Below are 23,322 nucleotides of genomic sequence, written 5' to 3' on the forward strand. Positions count from 1 at the left end.
GGTGAAAGTTAAGCAGTGACATTTAAAGTATGCTGCAAACATCCCTGATGTTTGTTACAACTGTCCCCGGGTTGGGGTCAAGAAAACATCTAAATTGAATTCCTTTCTGATGTACATTGTGAACAATCCGTCATATATGTTCATATTTAAATGGTATGAGTGATTAAAACACATGTTTAAGTTTACTTTTAGTTGGTCAAGTCCGAATAGTCTCTGATTAACTGCGATAAATGCAAAAAGTCTTGTGACTGTTCCCATTCTTCCCTATTTTACATAATTGTATTGTGATGCAACTAAAGCAAAACCTGGATGAGTGTGTTAACTGTATTTTCATTTTTTTTAATTGCTCAATCTGTTTTGGTAATGGATTGGCAAAATTAAAAATATGCATTATAGGAGCCATGTTATGTTCAAAATCTAGTTTCAATTATTTTTTTAGTTGATGTTATATGCCATGTTGCTCTTTTTAATTAGCAGCACAAACATCACACCAAGCATCACATGACAATGAGGGAATAGATACTGTGCATCATGAGTTGGAAACCTGTGAATACTGCTCATTTAGTCCTTTGCAGTTCAATCCCAAACTAAATCTAATTTCCCCCAAAACTGGAATAAATATCAGTGTAAATGCACATGTATATGATCCAAACAATCTTTTACCATCAACATCATACAAAAAATGCACATTTATTTCAACCCCTCAATACAATCTGATACCCAAACATAGCCCTTAAAATAAACAAATGTCCAGGCAAGTGACTAGGAAGATCATTTCTCATAATCACAGTGCAATGCAGAGTCTTTTCATAGTTCTGTAGTTTAGCAGTAGGCTCATTCAGCTCCCTGCACTTCCCAGCAGTACACATCAGGGGGCAATGTTCACTACAAATACAGCCTACATTCACACATAACACCATTCATTTGCTTTAACCTATATCAGGTGTGAGCAAATAATATATGGCACATTGTTTTTGCAACAAACGGTCTCAAATTCTTACGGTAAAATAAACTAAACATAACAATGTAATACATATACGTGAAGAAACAAATAATACTTCATATTTGCCAATTAAGCAAATAGATTTTTCTATACTTTCCCTTTGGCACATTTCTTCCCATGTCAGGGTTGTAACAGAGTCCAATATTTACAAAATGTATCTACTATTGCTCATCTAAAGCACATTCGGTTGAAGAATAAAAAATGGTTTTTACAAAAACATAGCAGCTGTTCCAGCTCTCAACTTGGATCGGGAGCAGGTTGTACTGGGTATTGATCTGCTATTTGTGTTTGCTTATTTACTGTACAGATGATCTAAATTTAAAACGTATTTAAAAAAATCGTATCAGAATTTATTTGCATTTTTGTACAGATTTACAGGTCACCAAATCACCACATGAATAAGTCATGTTTTGACTTAATGACATCCAAGACAATTAGGAGGTATGCATGGTGCAGGCGTGGCAAAGAAGGAACAACCCCATGGTGTGGATCAGCTCCCAAACCGTGTTGTGTAAGGAGACTTAACCCAGGCACGGTTAGTGACACACAGAGCACCACTATGGCATACAGAAGTGTTGCAATCTTCTGATTTACCAACTTCCCCACGGCCTCCTCTACTTCTCTTGCATTTCCTTATTTATTTGTTCTACTGCATGTCCTTGAGTTATTTTAACATCCCCCTCAAAGGTATGTCAACTGCAATCACCTGTCCGTCATAGAGCACCAGATACTGTATTGCGAAATGGGAACACAAAATAGTGTCTGCGATTAAACGCTGTTGAAGCTTTACTGTAAATATTGCGACATAGTCTTTGTTTGTGCCAATAGTTCCAGGAACACACTTGCTGATCACCAAACATCAGGCAGCAATCCGATATGTCCAGTAGATGCTGCAAAGAATTCCTCTTAAGAGTTTATTGTATTGCACCATGCACAATAGAAGAAGCAGCATTGTAGTCAAGATGTTGTTTCTCAGGATTGTGCCTTTGAATCTGTTCCAAGACCAGAGCTGACGAGTCTTGTAGTTCCACATGTTCATTCCCAGCTGCCTGCTAAACTATCTGGGCCTTGTGGATCAGGGAGGCATGGGGACTGATCCCAGTGGGCCTGGGTTTAGGTCTGATTGTGCCGTTAGTCTGCTGATAGAGAGCACTGTGGGCCTCGGACACCTGGGAGCTGTTTGTCTCGCTGTCTTGGTCATCGGGGTGCTCCTGACTGGCAGGACCTCCCAAACCTTCGTCCACTTCATCCTCATCATCTATTACCTGAGGGTAGTTGTAGTTCGGAGGAGGGTGCTGGTGGTTTTTGGAGACACTTCCTGTCCGTGAACCCCCGTCTGGTGGGATGATGGCGCTGCCGTTCAGCTGTCTCACAATCTCAGTGGACTGAAGGATTGGGAAGGCTGAATGCGTGAGAGGAGGGTGGAATCGAGTTTCCTGCTGAAACAAACAGACAAACTTCATCAGCATTAGGTAAGTATGCAGAGGCTAATAAGCTTGCTCAGATGCATTCCACAATTTGGTTAAATCGTGTTTTGACTTGCCCAGAAATACGCATACACAAAGACACACTTACTAAAGAAATACTGCTGTTTCTCACGTATGACTCCACTCTGAGTCGGTTCTCCTCGTCTCTATCCAGAGTCCTTTCTCTTCCCCTCCGAGAGTTGTTGTTTAGGACTGGTCTGCCCAGATAGTCGTACGCTCCCATTCCACTCCGTCCAATAGAGATAGTCGAGCGGCTGTCACGGCAGTGGGCCTGCTCCTGTCGGCACGGAAACACACGGTGATCAGTTTCACTCATTCACCCATTCATATTCTGCACCCTCTGTTTAAACTGTAGACAATTTTGTTATAAAGATTGATTTGAAATAGTCATTCTGAGATTTATTTTTTCATTTATAATTAATTAAAGCAATAATATGTTAGTTTGCTTTCTCTAATTTCCAATTAATTTCCAAATAATGTCTGAGCTAGAAAAAAAAATGTATTAATTCACTTTGGTTTGAATAAAAAATAAATGTTTTTAAAAGTAAAAAGCTACATAGCACACAAGGGGACGGGTAATAACCGGAGAAGCATGTAATGGGACCTTTAACACGTGGGCGTATAAGGCTTTTAATTACAGATGCTATATAAAACTAAAGGATTAACTGGAATAACTTTGTGCAGAACAGGTCAGCAGAATCACATGACACATAGACGACATTAAAGGGTAGGTTTGACATTTTTGGAGATGTGCTTCTTTGCTTGCCTCACTGTAGTGTACCTCAGTGTAGTACCTCACTGTAGTGTACCTCAGTGTAGTACCTCAGTGTAGTACCTCACTGTAGTGTACCTCAGTGTAGTACCTCACTGTAGTGTACCTCAGTGTAGTACCTCACTGTAGTGTACCTCAGTGTAGTACCTCAGTGTAGTACCTCAGTGTAGTGTACCTCAGTGTAGTACCTCAGTGTAGTACCTCACTGTAGTGTACCTCAGTGTAGTACCTCAGTGTAGTACCTCACTGTAGTGTACCTCAGTGTAGTACCTCAGTGTAGTACCTCACTGTAGTGTACCTCAGTGTAGTACCTCACTGTAGTGTACCTCAGTGTAGTACCTCACTGTAGTGTACCTCAGTGTAGTACCTCAGTGTAGTACCTCACTGTAGTGTACCTCAGTGTAGTACCTCAGTGTAGTGTACCTCAGTGTAGTACCTCAGTGTAGTACCTCACTGTAGTGTACCTCAGTGTAGTACCTCAGTGTAGTACCTCAGTGTAGTACCTCACTGTAGTGTACCTCAGTGTAGTACCTCAGTGTAGTGTACCTCAGTGTAGTACCTCAGTGTAGTACCTCAGTGTAATACCTCACTGTAGTGTACCTCAGTGTAGTACCTCAGTGTAGTACCTCAGTGTAATACCTCACTGTAGTGTACTTCAGTATAGTACCTCAGTGTAGTACCTCAGTGTAGACATTTAAAAAGCCACCCATTAAACAAAAGGTCCCAAGAAAGAGGAGCATTAAAGTAGCAGAAAGGTATTTAAAGGGTTATTGTTGTTATTATTATTATCCGAGATGCACTACATTCAGATTTGAAATGTGAAATGTAGACTGACCCCGATGGAAGACAGGCTGGTCCTTAGGGTCGCCTCCACCCTCAGAGGGATGTTTTCCTCCGTCTGAAAGGAAACAGAGAGCTGGATTAGATGGGTGAAAAGTCTATGCAACTAACATAAAACCTTTTCCAAACATCCCTCACTTGTAGGTAGGGCAAGATGAGCGACAGACGAGATATTATCATTTGACTGACTGCATTATAATTCATCTCAGTATCAATTCTGAACGAGAATCCCTGCATAAATGATTATGTGATACATATGGGACCAGCAATCCTGAATCAGGTCGTGCACACAAAGGATAACACCCAACATGATGTTCCAGTGCTCAGTGTATAAAGAATAATTCAGGAATAGTACCGCTCCTCTGGCATCTGTGCTGACAGAGTTCATCCTCCTGATAGAAGCACCCCTCGCCAGAGTGTTTATTTCCTCCCTGCAAGAAAAAGGGAAAAAGAAGATATTTAAATGATTGAAGAAATAGACTGTGGATCATCCATATTTTTGAGCATTTTCAGATTTGACAGCATATGATAACATCTTTGCTGTTATTTTCCACATCCAGCACACTCATGTTTTACTTAATTTGACACATTTTGCTTATCTAATTCTAACTATCAGTGCTAATATGGTCAGTAGCCCTGAGTAACTCCACTCTTAGTTATTCTTATTGACGTAATCTTCCCTGAGGATATCATTCATGTATCATCTCATTGTACTGTATCTCATCTTAATTATAAAATCCCAACATACTTCTTCTGAGTCAGCTCCCTCTCCAGCTTCCTGTTCTTCCGTTTGTGATGACAAGTGACACAGATGATGACGATAAGCATCAGGATCAGCAGCCCCCCCGCCGCGCCCCCGATGAAGATCATTGGCATTTTCTCAAACAAGCTCCGCTCCTGGGGGGAGTCTGCAAAGGAGGTCGGGGGGGGGGGGTGGGATTAGATGGATGCGTACATGTATTCTCATTGTAAGTGATGTAATTACTTTGTTGTCATGTACCTCCCACAATAATCTCCACCTCCGCCTTCCCCACTCCCACGTCGTTCTTCGCCACACACTGGTAGGTGCCTTGATCTGACGGGCTAAGGGGTCGCCCAAAAACTAGTGTTCCATTAGGGTGGGTGATAACTCCCTCCGGTAACTCTCCCCCAACTCTGTAAAGAAGACAAAACAGAGTTATAGTGCATTTATATCAACATATGGAGCCCTTACTTTATTATCTTGGTCATGTGATGACCTGAGTTCCCTTTTTAAGAATTGCAACATCTCTTCAGAGATGGCAAAATTACACACATCCTTTACTCAAGTAGAAGTACAGATAGGCCTACTGGTGTTTAAAAATACTCTGGTAGAAGTAGTAGTAGGCTACTGACTAAACTTCTTTACTCAAGTAAAAGTAAAGTGTTGGCTTCGAAATGTACTTAAGTAAAAAGTAACTACCAACTGTTTTATAGAGTAACTGGCCTCCCTTTATATTAATAGAACAATAATGTTCGATGCTGAACAACGGCAACATGGCAACGTTTTCATTGGTCCCTCTTCTTAAGAGAAGAACCAGGAAATAATGGATCCACGGATCCTGTTAAAACCAATAGGCACGCAATAGGCGTGTTCACACCGCAGTACTTTTCCCACTTTAGTTCATCAGAACTCTTTAGTTCTCATGAACTAAATACAGATCGCGTTCACACCGGAATAAATCCCTGGGGGTGGATTCAGGGAGGATTAGGCAAATGAAGCCGCTGACGTCACTTCTTCTTCTTCTGCTTTGGGTTTACTGGCAGGCCGCAAACAACTTCACGGCGTATACTGCCGCACAAAATCCCCGGAGTTGGGGACTGGCTTCAGTAGAAGCTGCTGCCGGGAGTCCCAGCAGCAGCTTCTACTGAAGCCAGTCCCCAAGCCTTCCGAGTAAATCGCCTGAACGCCGACACCTCCTCTTCTCCCATGTTTTATTTTGTGTTGCCATAAATTAGTCTCTCTGCGTTTCTGGGCTAATGCTAATAATGCAATACGAGGATAATAAAATGGCGGCTTCGCAAAACTTTTTGGGGAATTTTACGGGGCGTGGTTTGCCAATCAGACAGAGGAACCTTTTCTCCCACGAAACTACCTGCTCTCTAAGCAGGGACTGAAAAGGGGGTAAAAAGGTTCTCATGAGTTAATTTAGTTCCTGGGGCTTTTTGGTGTGAACGCAACTATATCGTAGTTCTGGTGAACTATTGTGGGAAAAGTACTCCGGTGTGAACGCGGCTATTTCACAGAGGGCCCGCCATAGTAACTCAATGAGAGAGTAATGTCAAATGACAGTACAATTGACCAATCATATCTTCCCTCTAAATGGGCGGGCTTTATTTTCGCAGACTTTATGACAAGTTCCGCCCGCTGTGAGGTCTATGCAAGTGGTACAGTGACGCGTCCTAAAACCCGGAAGTAACCTGCGCTCGGATTCCCTCGACAGAAAGCAGTGGGATTTCTCCATAGGGTTTTGGAAAATAGCTCTAAATAAGGTCTGTGGAAAACGACCCTGTTTGATAAATGCACGTTTTGTTCAGCCGGATAATATCCACATGTCTACCCTACTTTTATTATTTTCGAATCATAAATCTAATCGATAGATTTATGATGGATAGATGTATGATTAGCATAAGTTCGTTCATGATGGCACATGTCAGTGATAGTGATGACATCGTTGGGAAATTATTAACCGAGTCATTTTCAAGATTGAGTTACAATGATAAACTGGAGTGGCAAAGGATCAGCTGCATGACCCGCCATCAGGTGCTTCATCCAAAAGGACGGGAGGATGGACTTTGTGTTTCAGTGATTTGATCATCAAAGTCATTTTCAATGCGGGCCGCCGTGCCGACTTCATTCATTTGTAATTGTTACTTGGCTGTGGGCGCCCTGTCATGATAGGTGTTTATATAAATGGTGTTGTTCTGTGTGGTAGAGGGTCGCTGTCATTGATGCGTTTTGTACCCCGGGTCTCTGTTTTGATATTTCGCTGAAGTATACGCTGTGACGTAATAATTCTTCTTTTTTCGAGGGAAGGGTGGGGGGGAATCAGAGGGCCTAGGTATAAAAGTCACGGCTCGCCACTGGAAAGGGCTCATAAGGGAACCAAAACAGAAGGCATTGGGTTAATATACTCTAATAAAAAAGCATATCTACTATCCCATTTCTACCAATAGATCCCCGATAGCCGACCCTGTGGACTTTTAATTGTTGGGAAATACAAAGGTATTTCCTGGCAGTGTGACTCAGGGCAATGTGTTGATGAGCGACTCCAGGGTGTTGCCTCGGTGTTGTTGTTTTGAGCGCATTTCATTTAATCCGTTTGAACAGACTTGACCTTGTTGTCTGCCTATTGCCGTGAACTTTAACAACATGTGAACATTGCCTCAGAAATACTGGATGTATTCCAACTATAGGAACACATGCAGTGAAACAAACCTGTTCACATTACACTCACCCTCACTACAAGCAGGAAACATGAACTCTGTGTTTGTCCATAACATCTGATTACATCTTGATCAAATCCACACATCCGTCGTCGTCTTCTTCTTCCTCCTCCTCTCACCCCTACGCTACCTGCTGCCCCATTTCACCTCTCTTGTTGGGGCCGATCATCCCTTTCCCCTTTCCTTTCATCCCCCCCTTCCTCCCTCCTTCGTGTGAAACCATCTCATCTGTCTGCTCTCGGCACAAGCCGCAACAGGACACTGTGACAGCAGCTATTACTTCACCTGCCGCCTTTTATTGACAAAGCCAACAGGTTTGCCCAGTGCTGCAGTCATCTGTGTGTGTGTGTGCGTGCGTGCGTGTGTGCGTGCGTGCGTGTGTGTGTGTGTGTGTGTGTGTGTGTGTGTGTGTGTGTGTGTGTGTGTGTGTGTGTGTGTGTGTGTGTGTGTGTGTGTGTGTGTGTGTGTGTGTGTGTGTGTGTGTGCGTGCGTGCGTGCGTGCGTGCGTGTGTGTGTGTGTGTGTGTGTGAAATGCGTGTGGAAGAGAGGTTTCCTTGTAACTAGAGATTCAGAGTGCTGACATGGCCCTGTCTATGTGTGTGTACATGCTCAATCGGGTGTGAGTCTAGTAAGCCTTACTCAAAAAAAAAAATCTTTGAGGTGTGTTCCTGTGACTAACAATGAAAGGTAAGTTAAACATCACATGGCACAAAATCACTTCAAACCACACCAAACTTGTTTACATCATATTCTTTAAATTGAAGATGTACATATGCTCATCTGTTGGTAAGGAATTTCTCCCAGGGGCAAAACTGTCACTTCTCATACTTCCATGAGAGACTTCCAGTCATTTTGTGGCTCACACTTTTGAGCCAAACTCTATGCCACACCCTGAGAATATATTGATTCACTTCATGAAACGGCTTAAAGATGACACCAGGTGACTCAATGAGAAGAAGTGAGGAATCTCAGTCAAACCCTCGTCTGAGTTTAAAACCACGCATGGACACAGGAAGTGACAACGCTGGGACTCTGATTCGGCCATGTGGAACGGATGGTGAAGAAACAGGACTACATTGTATTTTTTAAAAGTTGAATTTGTTTCCCTGAGCCTATATTTACAGTGTATGTCAATGTTGCTTTACATGACTTGCTCTGTGAGAGAGCTAAGAAGAGCAGGCGAGATCATAAAAACATCCTGGTCACATGGAGGCTTTTTTACTTTCACATTTGCCTGAGGATGACCTGGGAACATTTGTACAACCCACTGGGAAAATGATAGTGAAATAATTGGTATGAGTTATGGGAAAAGTAACAGTGACCAGACACATCAGACAGTTAGTCACACGACTTCCAGACAGCCAGAGGGAGGCAGGCCTTCTGTACCTGAGCCAGGTGAAGCTGTGTGGTTTGGGGTTTCCTCCGCTCACACACCTCAGGGCAGCATTCTCCAAACCCAACGACCAGTCTCCAGCGAAGCCAGACACCTCTGCATCCGGAGGGACTGAGAGGAAGAGGAGGAGGAGGAGGAGGAGGAGGAGGAGGAGGAGGAGGAGGAGGAGGAGGAGGAGGAGGAGGAGGAGGAGGAGGAGGAGGAGGAGGAGGAGGAGGAGGAGGAGGAGGAGGAGGACAGAAATACACCAACAGAGATTCAATGAAAAGCAGATAAAGATATTACAAAATATACTCATAGGCAGAGATGGCAAAAGTAAACACATCCTTTAGTCAAGTAGAAGTACAGATACTCGTGTTTAAAAATACTGACCAAACTTCTTTACTCAAGTAAAAGTAAAGAAGTACTTTACTGGCTTCGAAATGTACTCAAGTAAAAAGTACCCATAACTACCAACTGTTTTATAGAGTAACTGGTAACTGGACCTCGCTTTATATTAATAGAGCATTAAAGATCTTCTAATTCAAATTGTAAAAATGTCATTGTTAGCTAATGAATGTTTCAACACTGAACAACCACCATTTAGAACACAAGCAAAGAAGAAGTGGGACAGGGGGAAAAAACCCTAGGCTACTTTGTAGATAGTAGGGTGAATCGTATACCTCTTCCTTGGTAACAACACAACAATTATTATGGTAATGTTTAAAAAGATAAAAATGTAAGTAACGAGCCTGTTTTGAAAATGTAAGAAGTAGAAAGTACAGGTATTTCTGTAAAAAATGTAAAAGTAGAAAGTCGTCAGAAAAATAAGTAGTGGAGTAAAGTACTGATATCAGAATAATATACTTAAGTACAGTAACGAAGTATTTGTACTCCACTACTTCCCACCTCTGCTCATAGGGATTCAAATAATAGCGTGTTTATGAAGAGTGTTTTTAGAAGGGATTAACAACATTTGAATGGTCAAGCTTCAAGCTGATGCAATGACGAAAGACTACTTCCAATGAATGCAACATTTCACAGGAAGTTAAAAATAAAACGTAAAAGCCAAAGTTCAGTCATATCCTGTTACCAACCACAGAATGATCATGTCGTAGGGTACAAGAAGGAAAGAGGAACTACATTCTCCTTTTTTGTAGATGTTCTTTACATGTTTTTCACCATGTGTGTGTTTTTAAAGGTCCCCTATTATACTGTTTTTTCATTTAAATATAAGTATACAAAACATGTCTCTGAAGTGTTTGGCTCCAAACACCAAACAGATCATTGCAGCATTACCCAGAATCCCCTCTGTTTCAGCCCTGTTTCCAAAGTGCTGATTCTCTGTCTGTTACTTTAGATGGAAATAAGGAGCCCCTCCCCACGCCCCTCTGAGAGAGATTTGGTTACAAAGAACTCAACGGTGCTCTAGTCTAGGAGTAGGAGGAGATTCAGGTGATAAGGTGGGGGGGGGGGGTTACCTTGGTGATTGGCTAATGGTTACACAAGCCAACAAATCGTCATGACATCATAAAATGGCCAAAATTTGATCAGCTCATATTCAGACAGGTTTTTATATATAAATGGATCAGGAGAAAAAGAGAGAGAATCTTCTTTCCTGACACTTTCTGTGTCTCTTTCCACAGAGGAGACACATGCTGATGTAGAAGAGACATGAACAAGTGGATTTTGCATAATAGGTGACCTTTAATGTAACACTGCCTCTGTATAGTGCTGATGAATACTCACAGTGCACCACCAGCTGGTTTCTGATCCTGCGGGTGCCCTTTAGAGTCGGATGCCACACTATACAGTCCAGCTTCTTGCCATTCATGCTCCTGAGGGGGTGCAGGGAGTAGTGCGAGGTGACGGCCCCGTTATCGGAGGAGCGATTGGTGGACTGGCCATTCAGGTCGGTTTCCCAGGAGAGGCGGGGGGGCGGGCGGGCCACAGAGCGACAGGAAGCGGCCTGCCGGTAGGACTGGCCCTCCACCAGGATCACGGGGTCCAGGGAGGAGATGGGAATGGCTGGGGGGGGGGGATTGTTACAATGTTTGATCAGATGGAAGATAATGATAAGTCAGCACACTGAATAGTTAGAGTGGAATGCACACATAGACTTAGAGAGAGATCTAAACACTGAAGTCCTGGTCAATGCATTTGTCACGTCCCGCATCGACTACTGTCACGCCATCCTCTCAGGCATACCCACCAAGCTCATCAATAAACTACAAATCATACAGAACTCCGCAGCCCAGATCATAACCGGCACCAAGGCCTCCGAACACATCACCCCCATCCTCATCCAACTCCACTGGCTCCCTGTTCAATCCCGTATCAACTTCAAAAACCTACTGCTCACTTACAAAGCCCTACATAACCTGCCCACCCCCCCTTATCTGGCTGACCTTCTTCAGGAGTACACCCCCTCTCGCTCCCTCCGCTCCTCCTCTGCTGGTCTGCTGACCGTCCCCACCCCACGCCTCGTCACCATGGGTGCTCAGGCTTTTAGCTGCACTGCTCCCAGACTCTGGAACTCCCTCCCCCCGCACATCCGACAGTCAGACACAATCACCTTATTCAAATCCCAATTAAAAACCCACCTGTTCAAATCTGCTTACTCACTGTAGTGCCCCCATTATATGTCCCATTTGTGTCCACTTGACTGTCTCCTCCATGATTTCCTGTTTGTGTTTTTTTATCATGTTCTGTTGCCTATTAGCTTTTATTTTATTTATTTTATTTTTTTATTATTTTTTTTTTAATTCTACGGTGTCCTTGGGTGTCCTAACTTTAACAGTTTGTGTTGCTTATTTTCCCACAAACATAAAAGTAACTCCCATATCCATCACATTTGGCTTCCTTACCTGGAGTGTATTACCTTATAAGGGTTGTTACTTGTGTATTTCAACTCACTGAAATAAGATAATAAGTGAGTATGTTTATTGTGTCATATTGACTTCCTTATTAGTCATGTAGGAAAGCTCAATATCTCTTTGCGAATTTAGTTGTGCAATATAGAAAATAAAACAACAAAACAGTTAGTCATGTAATTGTCATGTAATGTATTTTGCAATATGTGTTTTCCAGCAGAGTGAGACTTCTTAGCTCATTTATTTTGTGTATTTGACCATTTGAAGGGACTCACTCCACACGGTGAGTGACATCTCTGTGTCAAAGTTTCCGGAGGGATAGGTGATGATGCGGCACAGGTATTTCCCCTCATCTGAGACCTCGGTGCTCATGATGACCAGAGACGAGTCCACGGTGGGTTCACTGCTTTGAAAGCGCACGCGTTGAGACCACGCTCCAAACGCTGCAGAGGGAGAGAGACAGAAAGTGTTCACTGACCATGTGACACAAATAATGAAGCCCAGCAAGTAGAAAACAGACCCCAGGCTTTCTTTTGTCACTTTCAGTTGCATACACATGATGCACGCGCTCTTGCAAGAAATTACATTAACATTCTGGGCGTTTAGCTCACAGTCTCATCCAGCATGTCTCACACTCACAATGGGTGCAAGATTCAAAAATAAACGGTGCAAAGAGCAGAATCTGTGACATCACAGTCAGTTTCTCAATTATCAGATTGTGGTGAACACCTGGCTTAAAGCTCTGTTCCACTTATGAGTTGGAAAACCATGATAGGAGAGTTTCTCACTGTGAGGAAAGGGGAAGTTCAATCTTAAATCTTTTTTAGCACGATCTAGGCGCCCACCTGTCTGTCCATTAGTGCGGTGTGCAGTGACGATCTGGTCCTTGGTGGCATCTGGCTTCTCCTTGTACCATGTGACCTGCACCACGGTGTCGCCAGGCAACAGTTGGTAGCGGCAGGGAAGGACGGTCTCCTTCTCTGACAAAGAGAGGATGGGTTCTTCTGTAGGAGGATCCACAAAGTCTCCCTGAATCACTGTATGTAAAGGAGGAGTGGGGGGTGAGTATTAACATCTGAGTGTTCAAGAAACATAAGGGTGAATGACATGATGCTTGTGCAAGTGGCTCGTGTCAGTATGGGTGTTAAATACCTGCTCTAACAGATCCCTGACCTTTGACCTCCAACCTGAACCTGTAGTTGTTTATAATTGCAATAGTTCAAGGAGAAGGTCAGGAAAAAGTCCTAGTTGCTGTTATACACAACAGTTATTCTGCTTATTTTCCATTTCAAAAGAGAGTTGGTATATAGCCTACGCGGCAGAAGCTAATGTTACAGAAGTGTGCGTTTCCCACGAAGAATGTGGTCTAGCCATACTTCTTTATCTTGGCTGACACTAAAGCCATATGCTTCTTGTCTGTTGCTATTTAGGCTTTGCAGAGTGACTTTTGTTCCAAGCTTAATAGTTGTAGATTTTCTCTGATTTCTCTCATATTTCTCACTGCAAAGGAAGCTACAGTCAGCAGCTTATTCACTTTTGAAATACATATACCAACTGTTGAGATACTTGTATTTTGATTGAGTGTTTCCATTTTTTTAGTTACTTTACACTCCTACTCTACTCCATCGCAGAGGTAAATATTGTCCTCTACTACATCTGATACCTTTGGTAGTGTTTCAGATTCAGATTAGCAATACAAAATATATAATCAACAAATAAATGATGCAATGGGACAATTATAACATTTATTTAAAAAAATGAAGTAAATGTGTAATGTGTAGTATTTCTACACTGTGGTGATTTATACTTAAATTGTACCTAAGTATAAAGACAGCACACATGGCTACGTTCCAGACTGTTACATGGCTGCTGGCCGTGGCTTCATATCTAGTTTCTTTATGTTTCAATGTTTCAGTGGCACTGGGTTTTCACGAGGTACAGTTTCATAGTGTTCTGGCCTTAGGTCAAAAAGGTTTAATGTGTGCAATATGGATCATGTGAAATGAAAATACAAAATCAGACTCAACGGTTGCATTTCAATATAGGAGGAGCACGGGGGTGGGGAGGGGGGGGGGGGGGTTCACAGAGTCCACACAGAGTGAAGACAGAGTGGAGGAAGGAGAGCGAGGACAAGGAGTCTATCAGTTGAAGCACCAGTGAAGATATGTCGCCTAACTAGTTGATAAGCTTTCAATGCAAACTAATAGAGGGTTACCTCAGTGTCTGGACAGAGCGAGACGTTCAAGGCCTCAGGAAATATGCAAGACATGAAAAACAGACGCTGCATAATGTGTGTGCCACACCATAAAGGCCAGCATGCGTTGTGTTTTTCTGCTTTTCTCTCCTCGTGTTTTTATGTAGACCAAGCACAAGATGTATGGGTAAAAAGGAAGATTGGGCTTGTATCTCTCAGAGGGAAGTTTCTCTTGGTACTCAAATTGAATTCCGAAAAGTTCTGCATATGCAAATAAGTGTAATATCTGCCTATGCTAAGATAAAACAATGGACAGGTTATTCACTAGAATTGGTCACACATGCAGAGCACACAGCACACAGTGACATTTTGTTCTATGCTTTTAACCCATTCTAGTACCAGGACTCCATGAGCAGTGGCGTAACAAGGTTGTGATTGGCCCCGGTGCAAATATTGCTTTGGGAGTGAGGAGGGAAGTCCGGTGCCTTGCTCAAGGGCACCAGGCCGGGCAGGAGGTCCAAACTACATATTTAGGTCTGGTCGGGGACTTGAACCGACGACCCTACGGCTAACAGTCCAAGCCTCTACTGACTGAGCCACTGCCGGACATCATCACAATGTGCTATTATCTTCTTGCTCTTGGCATCAGGCTTGTGTTGTTGGTGAGGCAATCTCTTTTAGAAGGTGCCATTTCCTGATGTCAGAATGAAGGACAACAGCTGGCATATTTCAGCAGGTGATATTTAAATCCACAACACCACAGACCATGTGTTTCTAAGCTGAAATTCAATATGGCGGGTGTTTTTATCACTACAATGAGCTAATCAGTAAAAACAAGATGTTTAGAGCATTTTTCTCAGATCACTATTCCCGCTGTTTGCTGATTTCAAACAGTTTCACTTCATTTTCAATTTCACTAATGTTATACCAAGATCTACATCTCAAAGTCACCGTTCAGTTGCTAGCATAGCTGGTAGCATTGTTGCAAGTTAAAGTTTACATGTCAATGTATTGCACATTTAACCAACTTTGAAAAAATCTGCAAAATGATTGAATCTTTAAGCTTTTTGTCTTTTCAACTCGTGCTATTATCACTCACAAATTGAAAAAACATATGAAAAGAAGTAGACGGAGCTGTTTTGAGCTAAATAAGTGTTAGCGTGTTAGCATGCTAACATTTGCTAATCAGTGCTGAACATGAAGTTCTAGCTGAAGTCGATGGGATTGTCTTCAGTTTTGCTGTCATTTGATCATAAAGCAAAACATCTGTCAAATTTAATTTTGACCTGTTACAAAATATAAAAAGAAGAGCTGAAAACGCAGTGATAAATAGAATGTGAAGTAACAGCAGTTAATTGAAGGTGAGAACATGAAAACATTTCGGCACAGTTGTTTCCTGTGTTAGCACAAACCTAGTCTTAGTGCAGTTTTGTTGACACTTTGATGTAATGTGTGAACATGACACACGTGATGTTGAACCGTATACTGCCGGTCACACATAATTCTGTTGATCCGCACTGGGCACCTAATGTGTAGGAATCTGTTTATGTCAGCAGGTTGGACGTGATTCATGCTTTTACCAGCAGAACTGATTAGTGTACTGTGCAGACAGGTGTGTTTTTCCATGAAAATGTGTGTGTGTGTGTGTGTGTGTGTGTGTGTGTGTGTGTGTGTGTGTGTGTGTGTGTGTGTGTGTGTGTGTGTGTGTGCGTGTGTTTCACCTGGAGCTTTTAGCCATACAGTGAAATGTGCCTGTGCCGCATTACTGGAATAACACACCTGCTTTTTTTATTAGATTGATTTGTATTACTAGTATCTATGATTGTCTGACAGTTTTTTAATTGTGGCACCTTTTTGAAGAATAACGGACTGATCAACTGGTACATAATACATTGACTGTAAACAATGCAGTAGAAAGTATTTTCCAGGCTGACAGATAATTACTGCATTCACAGCATGTACACACACATTTAGGCTTAAGCCACACACAAGGAGGGTCCATGCAGTGAATCAGGCAGGAGGAGGGGGGGGGTGATCAACAGCAACCTGTTTTTCCAGAAATGTCAGACATGTGTTTTCTTTAACGGCACTAAGTCTACAAGCTGCTCCCCTGCCCAGAGCATACAGAACTTAACTTGTAAATAAACATGACATAGGCTACTGTAGGTCATCTTTCATACACAAGAACACTAAAGGTCACACAATCATTTAGGAGATAAAGCCTATAATAAGGTCACGCCATGGCATATCATATCTGACACCAGACTATGAGGTTTTAAAATAATACTATACTTCTGCATGATATCACTTTTTACAGACGGCATTGAAACGCCACAGATTCTTACCACAGATCCGGAGGACACAGAGACACAGAGACAGTGTGTTCGGCAGAGATGTCATTCTCCTTGGCAGATACTGTTAACTGTGCACAAGCTGGGACAATATCAGCGTTGGAATAAAGATCTGCAGTCCAGGAGAAGGTATCCTAAACACAGTCATGCATGTAGCACTGAGGCAGACTCATGACTCCATCCTTAATCCTTCCCAAAGTCCCGTCCTGGGTGAGAAATGTTAGCGTTTAAACTGCTTATAAAGTCAAATAAAATCCTTTGAGTTTGATAACGTGTTGGTTTGTCAAGCCCATGCCATAATGATAGCTCTTTAGAAAAAAAGAAGGCGCAGCTTAACCTGTTACACCTATACACCTGTTGAGCTACACCCCTCTCTCTCTCTCTCTCTCTCTCTCTCTCTCTCTCTCTCTCTCTCTCTCTCTCTCTCTGACACTGACACACACACACGCACACGCGCGCGCGCGCACACACGTTTGCATCAGAACTCACCGATCCGGTTTGTACATGACAGTTATTTTCTCGTCTTTACTTGCTCTGATCGGGCAGGTGAAAGAAGACACGGAGTGGCAGTTTAAAGGCTGGATTTTATACAAGGCTGACACCAAGACAAAAGCTGCCTCCTCCCAAAGGAGAAAAACAAATTAAGCCATTCATTTAAAAGGGATATAAACCCAGTCAACACCCCAGAAAATAATTCCATAATCTGAAAAACAGGAATAAGCAGGACATACCTACTTTGTATATGGCTTTTCCTGCATTGTTTCCCCCAACACGACCACAACACTTCGGACACCTATTTTTTTTTTAAATCTAACTAAATGGCTTTTCAGACATAGATCTTTTGCAGCCTCATACAAACTGTACGTTGGCAAACCACAGTGAGAAAATTATCATTTTTATTTCTGTTTGTGGTTGTTTACCTTATGACGACTGGAGGTTTACCACTCCCTTCAAAACGTAATATCTAGGAGACAGGGTCCCCCTAACTATCAACTGTAATTCAAAGAGAGACAACATTATGTAATGAGCAAGTTCACATTGATTTTATTCGTACAACAGCTCTATGCATCCTACAGGCAGCACTTTACATACAAAACAGTCTGTGAAAGAAGAGTGTGTGTGCGTGCGTGTGTGTGCGTGCGTGAGTGCGTGCATGCGTCACTGCCATCCTGTGGCGTACAGGTAACACTGCTCAGTATCTCAGGCTTGAAAATGGCTTTAAATGTATTCACTCACACCACCTTGTGTGTGGCTCTCCTATATAAGATGCCTTACAGATGGCCTCAAAGCGATAGATCGTTGGACAGTTTAAAGACAAAATGTAACATTCATTTAATTTGAGTTTTTGTACATAATGTGTCGGAAGCATAACAGTTTAAAAATGCAAGAATGTGCAAGAGAGAAAATAGGCGTAAACAGTTTCCCATCTTCAGCTGAACTTCCCTGTTTCTGTGTCGTCCTTTTTAATAACATTAGAAATAAAATAGCAAAAGGGAAATGAACACTGCACGCATTCTCACATTCTCTCAAAATAAAAGCTAAATTTAAATATATTTAAAAGATGTAGAAGAATGGCATCTGTCTCTCGCTTATTGAATCACTTCTTCTGCCCAATAGTCTCATACGTGTCCGTGGCGTGGAGAGTCAAGCCCTGGAAGGAAAAAAAGAGTGGGGAAATATACATATAAATATAAAGATAGTATCAAAGTCTTTTTTAGGGATTCAGCAATCGCTCATTTGCTTTACATCATCACAGAATCACAACGTACCGTGTAGACGCTCTCTTCAGGACTCTGTGACGGAGGGAAAACAGCAATATTAGACATTTCATAAAAGATAACTCAGAGTGTCTTTCGTTGGCCACGACTACATAAACGTCTCTTTACACATCTTTGTAAAGAGGAAGAACAAGCTACACACACCAGATCTGTACACTTCAGAGTGTGTGTGTGTGTGTGTGTGTGTGTGTGTGTGTGTGTGTGTGTGTGTGTGTGTGTGTGTGTGTGTGTGTGTGTGTGTGTGTGTGTGTGTGTGTGTGTGTGTGTGTGTGTGTGTGTGTGTGTGTGTGTGTGTGTGTGTGTGTGTGTGTGTGTGTGTGTGTGTGTGTCGAGGCAGGTTTGTGGTTGGTAATAGGAAATAATATACTTAAATAAGTAAAGCAGTCAAGCAGCAGGTCGCACGCTCTTTTCAGCAGCATGTTATCAGGCATTGCAAAAACACCCGCCTAAACTGTAAAACCTATATATATATATATATATATATATATATACAGTGTATGCTATCAACACTCGGCACAATAAAAAACAATATGAAACAAAGGAATGTGTTTGAGTACAATATAATGTACCAAGTGTGCAATGTATCTCCAGTTTATTTCTATAAAGCAATGAGGTTGAGTGTGAGTATGAAAAGCTCTATCTCTGCATGCTTAGCAATTTAGTTTCACATACAGGAACATGACTATAAAACATAGATGTTTCTATTAAAGCAATTCAGCCGCGGGTGCAGAGCTTATCTGGCCGCACACAGCTGCAAGTGTGGGGCCGCAGAAAAAACCATAGAGGTGTTTCCTATCGCTGTTTGCCTACTGAGGTTAGACGTGACCAGTTACGTTTATGTTTGCCTCCACAGAAGCTCTGTGTCTAGTTGTTCACTGGAACTCCAGTAAGTGCTGTGGTTAATTGTGTTCTGAACAGTTATTTCAGACGATGAGTCATCTATTTAATCACACATGTACAGTGTGTGTGCGTGTGTGTGCACGCGTGTGTGTGTGTGTGTGTGTGTGTGTGTGTGTGTGTGTGTGTGTGTGTATCTTTACCTTCTTGGCCGACTTGCCGATCTTAGCTTTAGCCAGCCTCGCATTTTTGACCTTTATAGACAGAGTTACATTAGTGAGAGACACGTCACACTGTAGTTTCACCGTCCATTAACAGTTGTTTAGTCGCTCTAAATGTACTCTCTTGGTACATTAGGTGTCGAAAGCAAAGAAGTCTTATTTCGGTATAGCAAAACATTCATCTGCCACAATAAACAAATAGAAGTGTTGTATGCCACTACATCAGCATATATTCTGTATTCTAAATGTGATTGATACTTGTTGTCCCTTTCTGAATGTGAAGCATGCTGATGACACCCTATGGTATATCCATAATGTCGGATTACTTAAAAAGTAAGTCATTCAGTTCAAAATATAATCTGTTCTTCCATATTAAATACATCTGATGTACAGCATGGGTGGTTCTAGTCTAGTGGCTAGTTACACAGAGCTTGGACCCCCCTGTGGCCCCCCTCCAAAAGAATACATCTTCGATAATACAATTAATGTACAATACTAAGTTACTGTGCTGTAACCTGGGATATATCATTTCAATGAGTTGAAACCTTTATATATACAGTCTATGGTTGAAACTGACAAAATGTTGTGACTAAAACTAATATTAACAAATAAGCTAAAAGCAGAGTTTGGCTGAATAAATCATGTATTTATTACCCCAAACTTCTTTTAATGTCCGGTATCTTGGGACAAAGTAACAACAAAATAAAAAATAAAAATTCTAGTAAGTCATTGACTCTGTTACTAAATCAAACATCAATAATGGTATTTTATTTATTTTTTTACATGTGCTTTGACTTAAAATCTCCTTCTTCCTCCATTAAATGTGCCCTTCTCATTAAAAGTATTGGCCCCATCCTGGCCCCCCCAGTGAAATAAGTCTAGCACCGCCACTGATAGAGTATAAATGTGTGTAAAGGCAAGTGTGTATCATTCAAACCTTGATTCTGCAGTAGAGCGCCGTCAGGATAATGCCGTACAAAAACAGGATGCCATCCAGCACGTAACACACGTATGGTTCTGTGAAGGCAGCTGAGGAAACAAAGATAGTTACTTATATTAATTCATATCCCTTCCCCATGTTACTATAAAAAATAATTAGAAAAACACCATCATCATCAAGTACTTCCTCCAAAAGGTTAGCTTAACTATTGCTTATTGTTTACTGTCATGTTGGTTCTCCTGTGAAGATGGGCGCTCTTTTTTCTGATTCTCATTTACAAAACGGCATATTGAGTAACTGTGGCGTCACAATCTGAGATGGTGAAATCAAAATGGTGAAAACATGATATGTCTACACTGAAAAACTGAAACGTTGACTTTAATTAAATGTATTCTGTCAGCAAATTTCACATAACTATATTAGGTTAGTTGAAAGCAATTATATTAACTTGAACCTATTTAAACTTAATATTAATGCTTTCAACTAACCTAATACAGTTATGTGAAATTCTTTGACGTAATATATTTAATTAAACGTTTTAGTTTTTTCAGTACAGGGTGAGATAGTTACAGCCATGCAAACAATAGCGGAAATAAAACACACACAGTCCCCAGTAAAAGTAGCGTTTGAGTTTCAGTTAATCAACTCATCAAGGAAATGTAATAATAAAAAGGGTGGGTTGTGTTATCTGTTTGCAACACATCAGAAGCATATCATTTTAAGCTGTAATGAACAACAACCGCTTCTCCTTCTGCAGTGTGAAATATTGAGTCTGGAAATTGTACCTGCATAAGTGCTTTTACCAAACACGACGGGAAGTCAGCTTTTAAAGGCATCTACTTCTTACACACATCTTTTCTTTATCCTTCGATCGCGGAAGAATTCGAAGCAAAGTCCTTCCAAAGCAGTGACATAGGGTCATGGTTTCTTTGGCGTTTCTGAATACATACAGCGATCTTCTTGAATATGTTGGCCTTGGGTTTGCAGGTATTGAATAAAAACATCAAGTGATAAAACCGCTTGATTGTATAAGACTAACTTTGAAGGAAATGATTAGGGACTGTGGATTTATGTTGGACTATGTCGTTAGTTCCTCTCTTTCTGAATTGAGTTTTGTAAATATGAATAACGAAGGCGGGTGATCCCTTCTACACTATAAAGAGACACATCAAATATAATACAAACTCTCAAAAAGACACATTTATGGATTAACTTTTATGGACCTTTTATGAATCACAGTTCAAGGTCATTTTGTATTTAGCTTTTAATGGGCTTTTATGGCACATATTAAGTGGGGTATTTCTTGTTTGAATTAATTACATGTATGGGTGGGGGTGGCGAAGTCGATAGGGACTTGGGGTGGCGAAGTCGATAGGGACTTGGGGTGGCGAAGTCGATAGGGACTTGGCTTGGCAACTGGAAGGTCACCAGTTCAAGTCCCAGCAAGACCAAGTGCTACCGAGGTGTCCCTGAACACTGCTCCCTGGGCGCCGTTCAAAATGGCAGCCCACTGCTCCGAACACTAGGATGGGTCAAATGCAGAGAAACAATTTCACACTTCCAAATCATGTTCCCTTTTCAGAGTATCGCATGATATCGACTGGTATTATTGGACATTTGATGTGTGGGGTATTATCTAGCATCTCTTTTGGTTTCCGCAACTCGCGTGTACTACAGCTATAAGGAAACAGCCAACCCTGTATAAGCCCCCTAAAATAACCAATGGACTGATAATGAGTGACTCAAAAATGTGTCCGAACACTTTAACCGCAACTCATATCATACAAGCAGATCTCAGCGCAGTTTCAAAGATGAGAACTTCTGTTTCTCACGACTCTCACGACACTCGGCTGTAGCTTAATTTTAAATACATTTTTTTTTTTTTTTAAAATGCGATTTATTGAATGTGCAGTTCTATGTGTTGTTACGAAGGTATTTTAGTGGAGAGAGGATAGAGGAAACATGATTTGAAAGTGAGAGCTCTCTTTTTTGAAATTCTACACAACATTAATACAAGTGGTCAGGTGTGGTTTGAAATTAAAAGCTAAAATAAAAAAATTCAATAAATAATGGTCTGTAAAACGTCAGAAAAAAGCTGTCTTGGAATTGCTTCTGTCAATCTGAACACAGTACAAAAACCCTAAATGAGTTAAAAGTAAAATAATCAAATCCACAAATTTGAGGAGTGGGTTTAACTAGTACTTTAATATTTTTTCATAATAAATGTTTGAGTGCTTCAGCGCTACTCTATTTACCACACTTTAACGTCATCTTGCCTATTCCACCAAAAAACGTGAACAGCCATTTAAAGGCTACATAGGTATGTCTCATGTGCTGAAAATAGTACATTTGGTTTATTTTCTATTATTTCTAAAAAAAAATCTGGGTTTCACCGCTGTTGAACCGATAAAGTTGTGCATATTGAAAATGGGTTTTTTTTATGTAGCCGTCTATAATTACTGAATATATGTTGCAAAATAAAAAAAAATTGAGGAACAAAAAGAAAAAAGGGAACTTTTTGGGCAGAGGCAGGGTGTGCCGAGGTCCGCGTTAACATATGAAGTAGTTTAAAAAGTGGTCCACCTCAGCGCCATGTTGCCACAAGAAACAGAACCAACAGGCCCGGTTTCCATTTCCTCAGGAACTGCCTACACTGAAGAGAAAGGCCAAAAAAAACCTCACTGCTCTAAATGAACACCCGCCAACATCAATGTACAAACTAATTGTAGTGTACAGCAAAAACATCAAAACTGGGTTATCTTCACACTGGCTACCTAAATAACCAGTTTCTGTTCACACACTGCTCAGTTTTAGGGTTTGTAGCTCCAACGGAGAATTCAATATAACATCTTTAAGTTCAGTCTATCCCAGTTTGGTGTCACAACTCACCGGCTCTCCCGAAACACATCCACAGACTGATAACGAGCAGCGGGCTCCTGTCCCCCATGGCCATGTTTCCGGAGGCTCGACACGGACAACTGGGCTCCTTCAGTGGCCGCAGTAAAGACGATGACTAGTGGGTGGTTTCTTTTTCTCTGTGCTGGTGAAAACTCAAATGTTGCGTACCTCACAGCCAACAGGGGAAGTTGTGGTCCATCGGTCTTAGATCTCATCATACCCCTCCCCTTTTACCACCAACCAGAGCAAGGACAAACAATCGAGGTTGGGTCTCTGCTGTCATGCTTAATA

At 41.6% G+C, this 23,322-nt stretch overlaps 2 protein-coding genes across 2 annotated transcripts; both read right to left on the reverse strand.

Annotated features, from left to right (window-relative positions):
• Positions 1-573: 573 nt before the first annotated feature.
• On the reverse strand, positions 574-16,618 carry nectin4a (nectin cell adhesion molecule 4a). Its single transcript, XM_034106290.2, has 11 exons — positions 16,352-16,618; positions 12,658-12,849; positions 12,088-12,255; positions 10,689-10,967; positions 8,954-9,071; positions 5,103-5,257; positions 4,851-5,010; positions 4,458-4,533; positions 4,098-4,160; positions 2,579-2,767; positions 574-2,442 (listed from the first exon to the last, which is right to left on the reverse strand). The coding sequence occupies exons 1-11, from the start codon at positions 16,404-16,406 to the stop codon at positions 2,056-2,058; spliced, it is 1,842 nt and encodes a 613-aa protein (XP_033962181.1). The 5' UTR covers positions 16,407-16,618; the 3' UTR covers positions 574-2,055.
• Positions 16,619-17,373: 755 nt separating this feature from the next.
• On the reverse strand, positions 17,374-23,214 carry fcer1g (Fc epsilon receptor IgFc epsilon receptor Ig). Its single transcript, XM_034105980.2, has 5 exons — positions 23,023-23,214; positions 20,131-20,222; positions 19,176-19,226; positions 18,127-18,150; positions 17,374-18,008 (listed from the first exon to the last, which is right to left on the reverse strand). The coding sequence occupies exons 1-5, from the start codon at positions 23,084-23,086 to the stop codon at positions 17,955-17,957; spliced, it is 285 nt and encodes a 94-aa protein (XP_033961871.1). The 5' UTR covers positions 23,087-23,214; the 3' UTR covers positions 17,374-17,954.
• Between the last annotated feature and the right edge of the window lie 108 nt (positions 23,215-23,322).

The sequence above is a fragment of the Pseudochaenichthys georgianus genome, chromosome 18, assembly GCF_902827115.2.
Source record: "Pseudochaenichthys georgianus chromosome 18, fPseGeo1.2, whole genome shotgun sequence".
In the NCBI taxonomy this organism is placed as follows: domain Eukaryota; kingdom Metazoa; phylum Chordata; class Actinopteri; order Perciformes; family Channichthyidae; genus Pseudochaenichthys; species Pseudochaenichthys georgianus.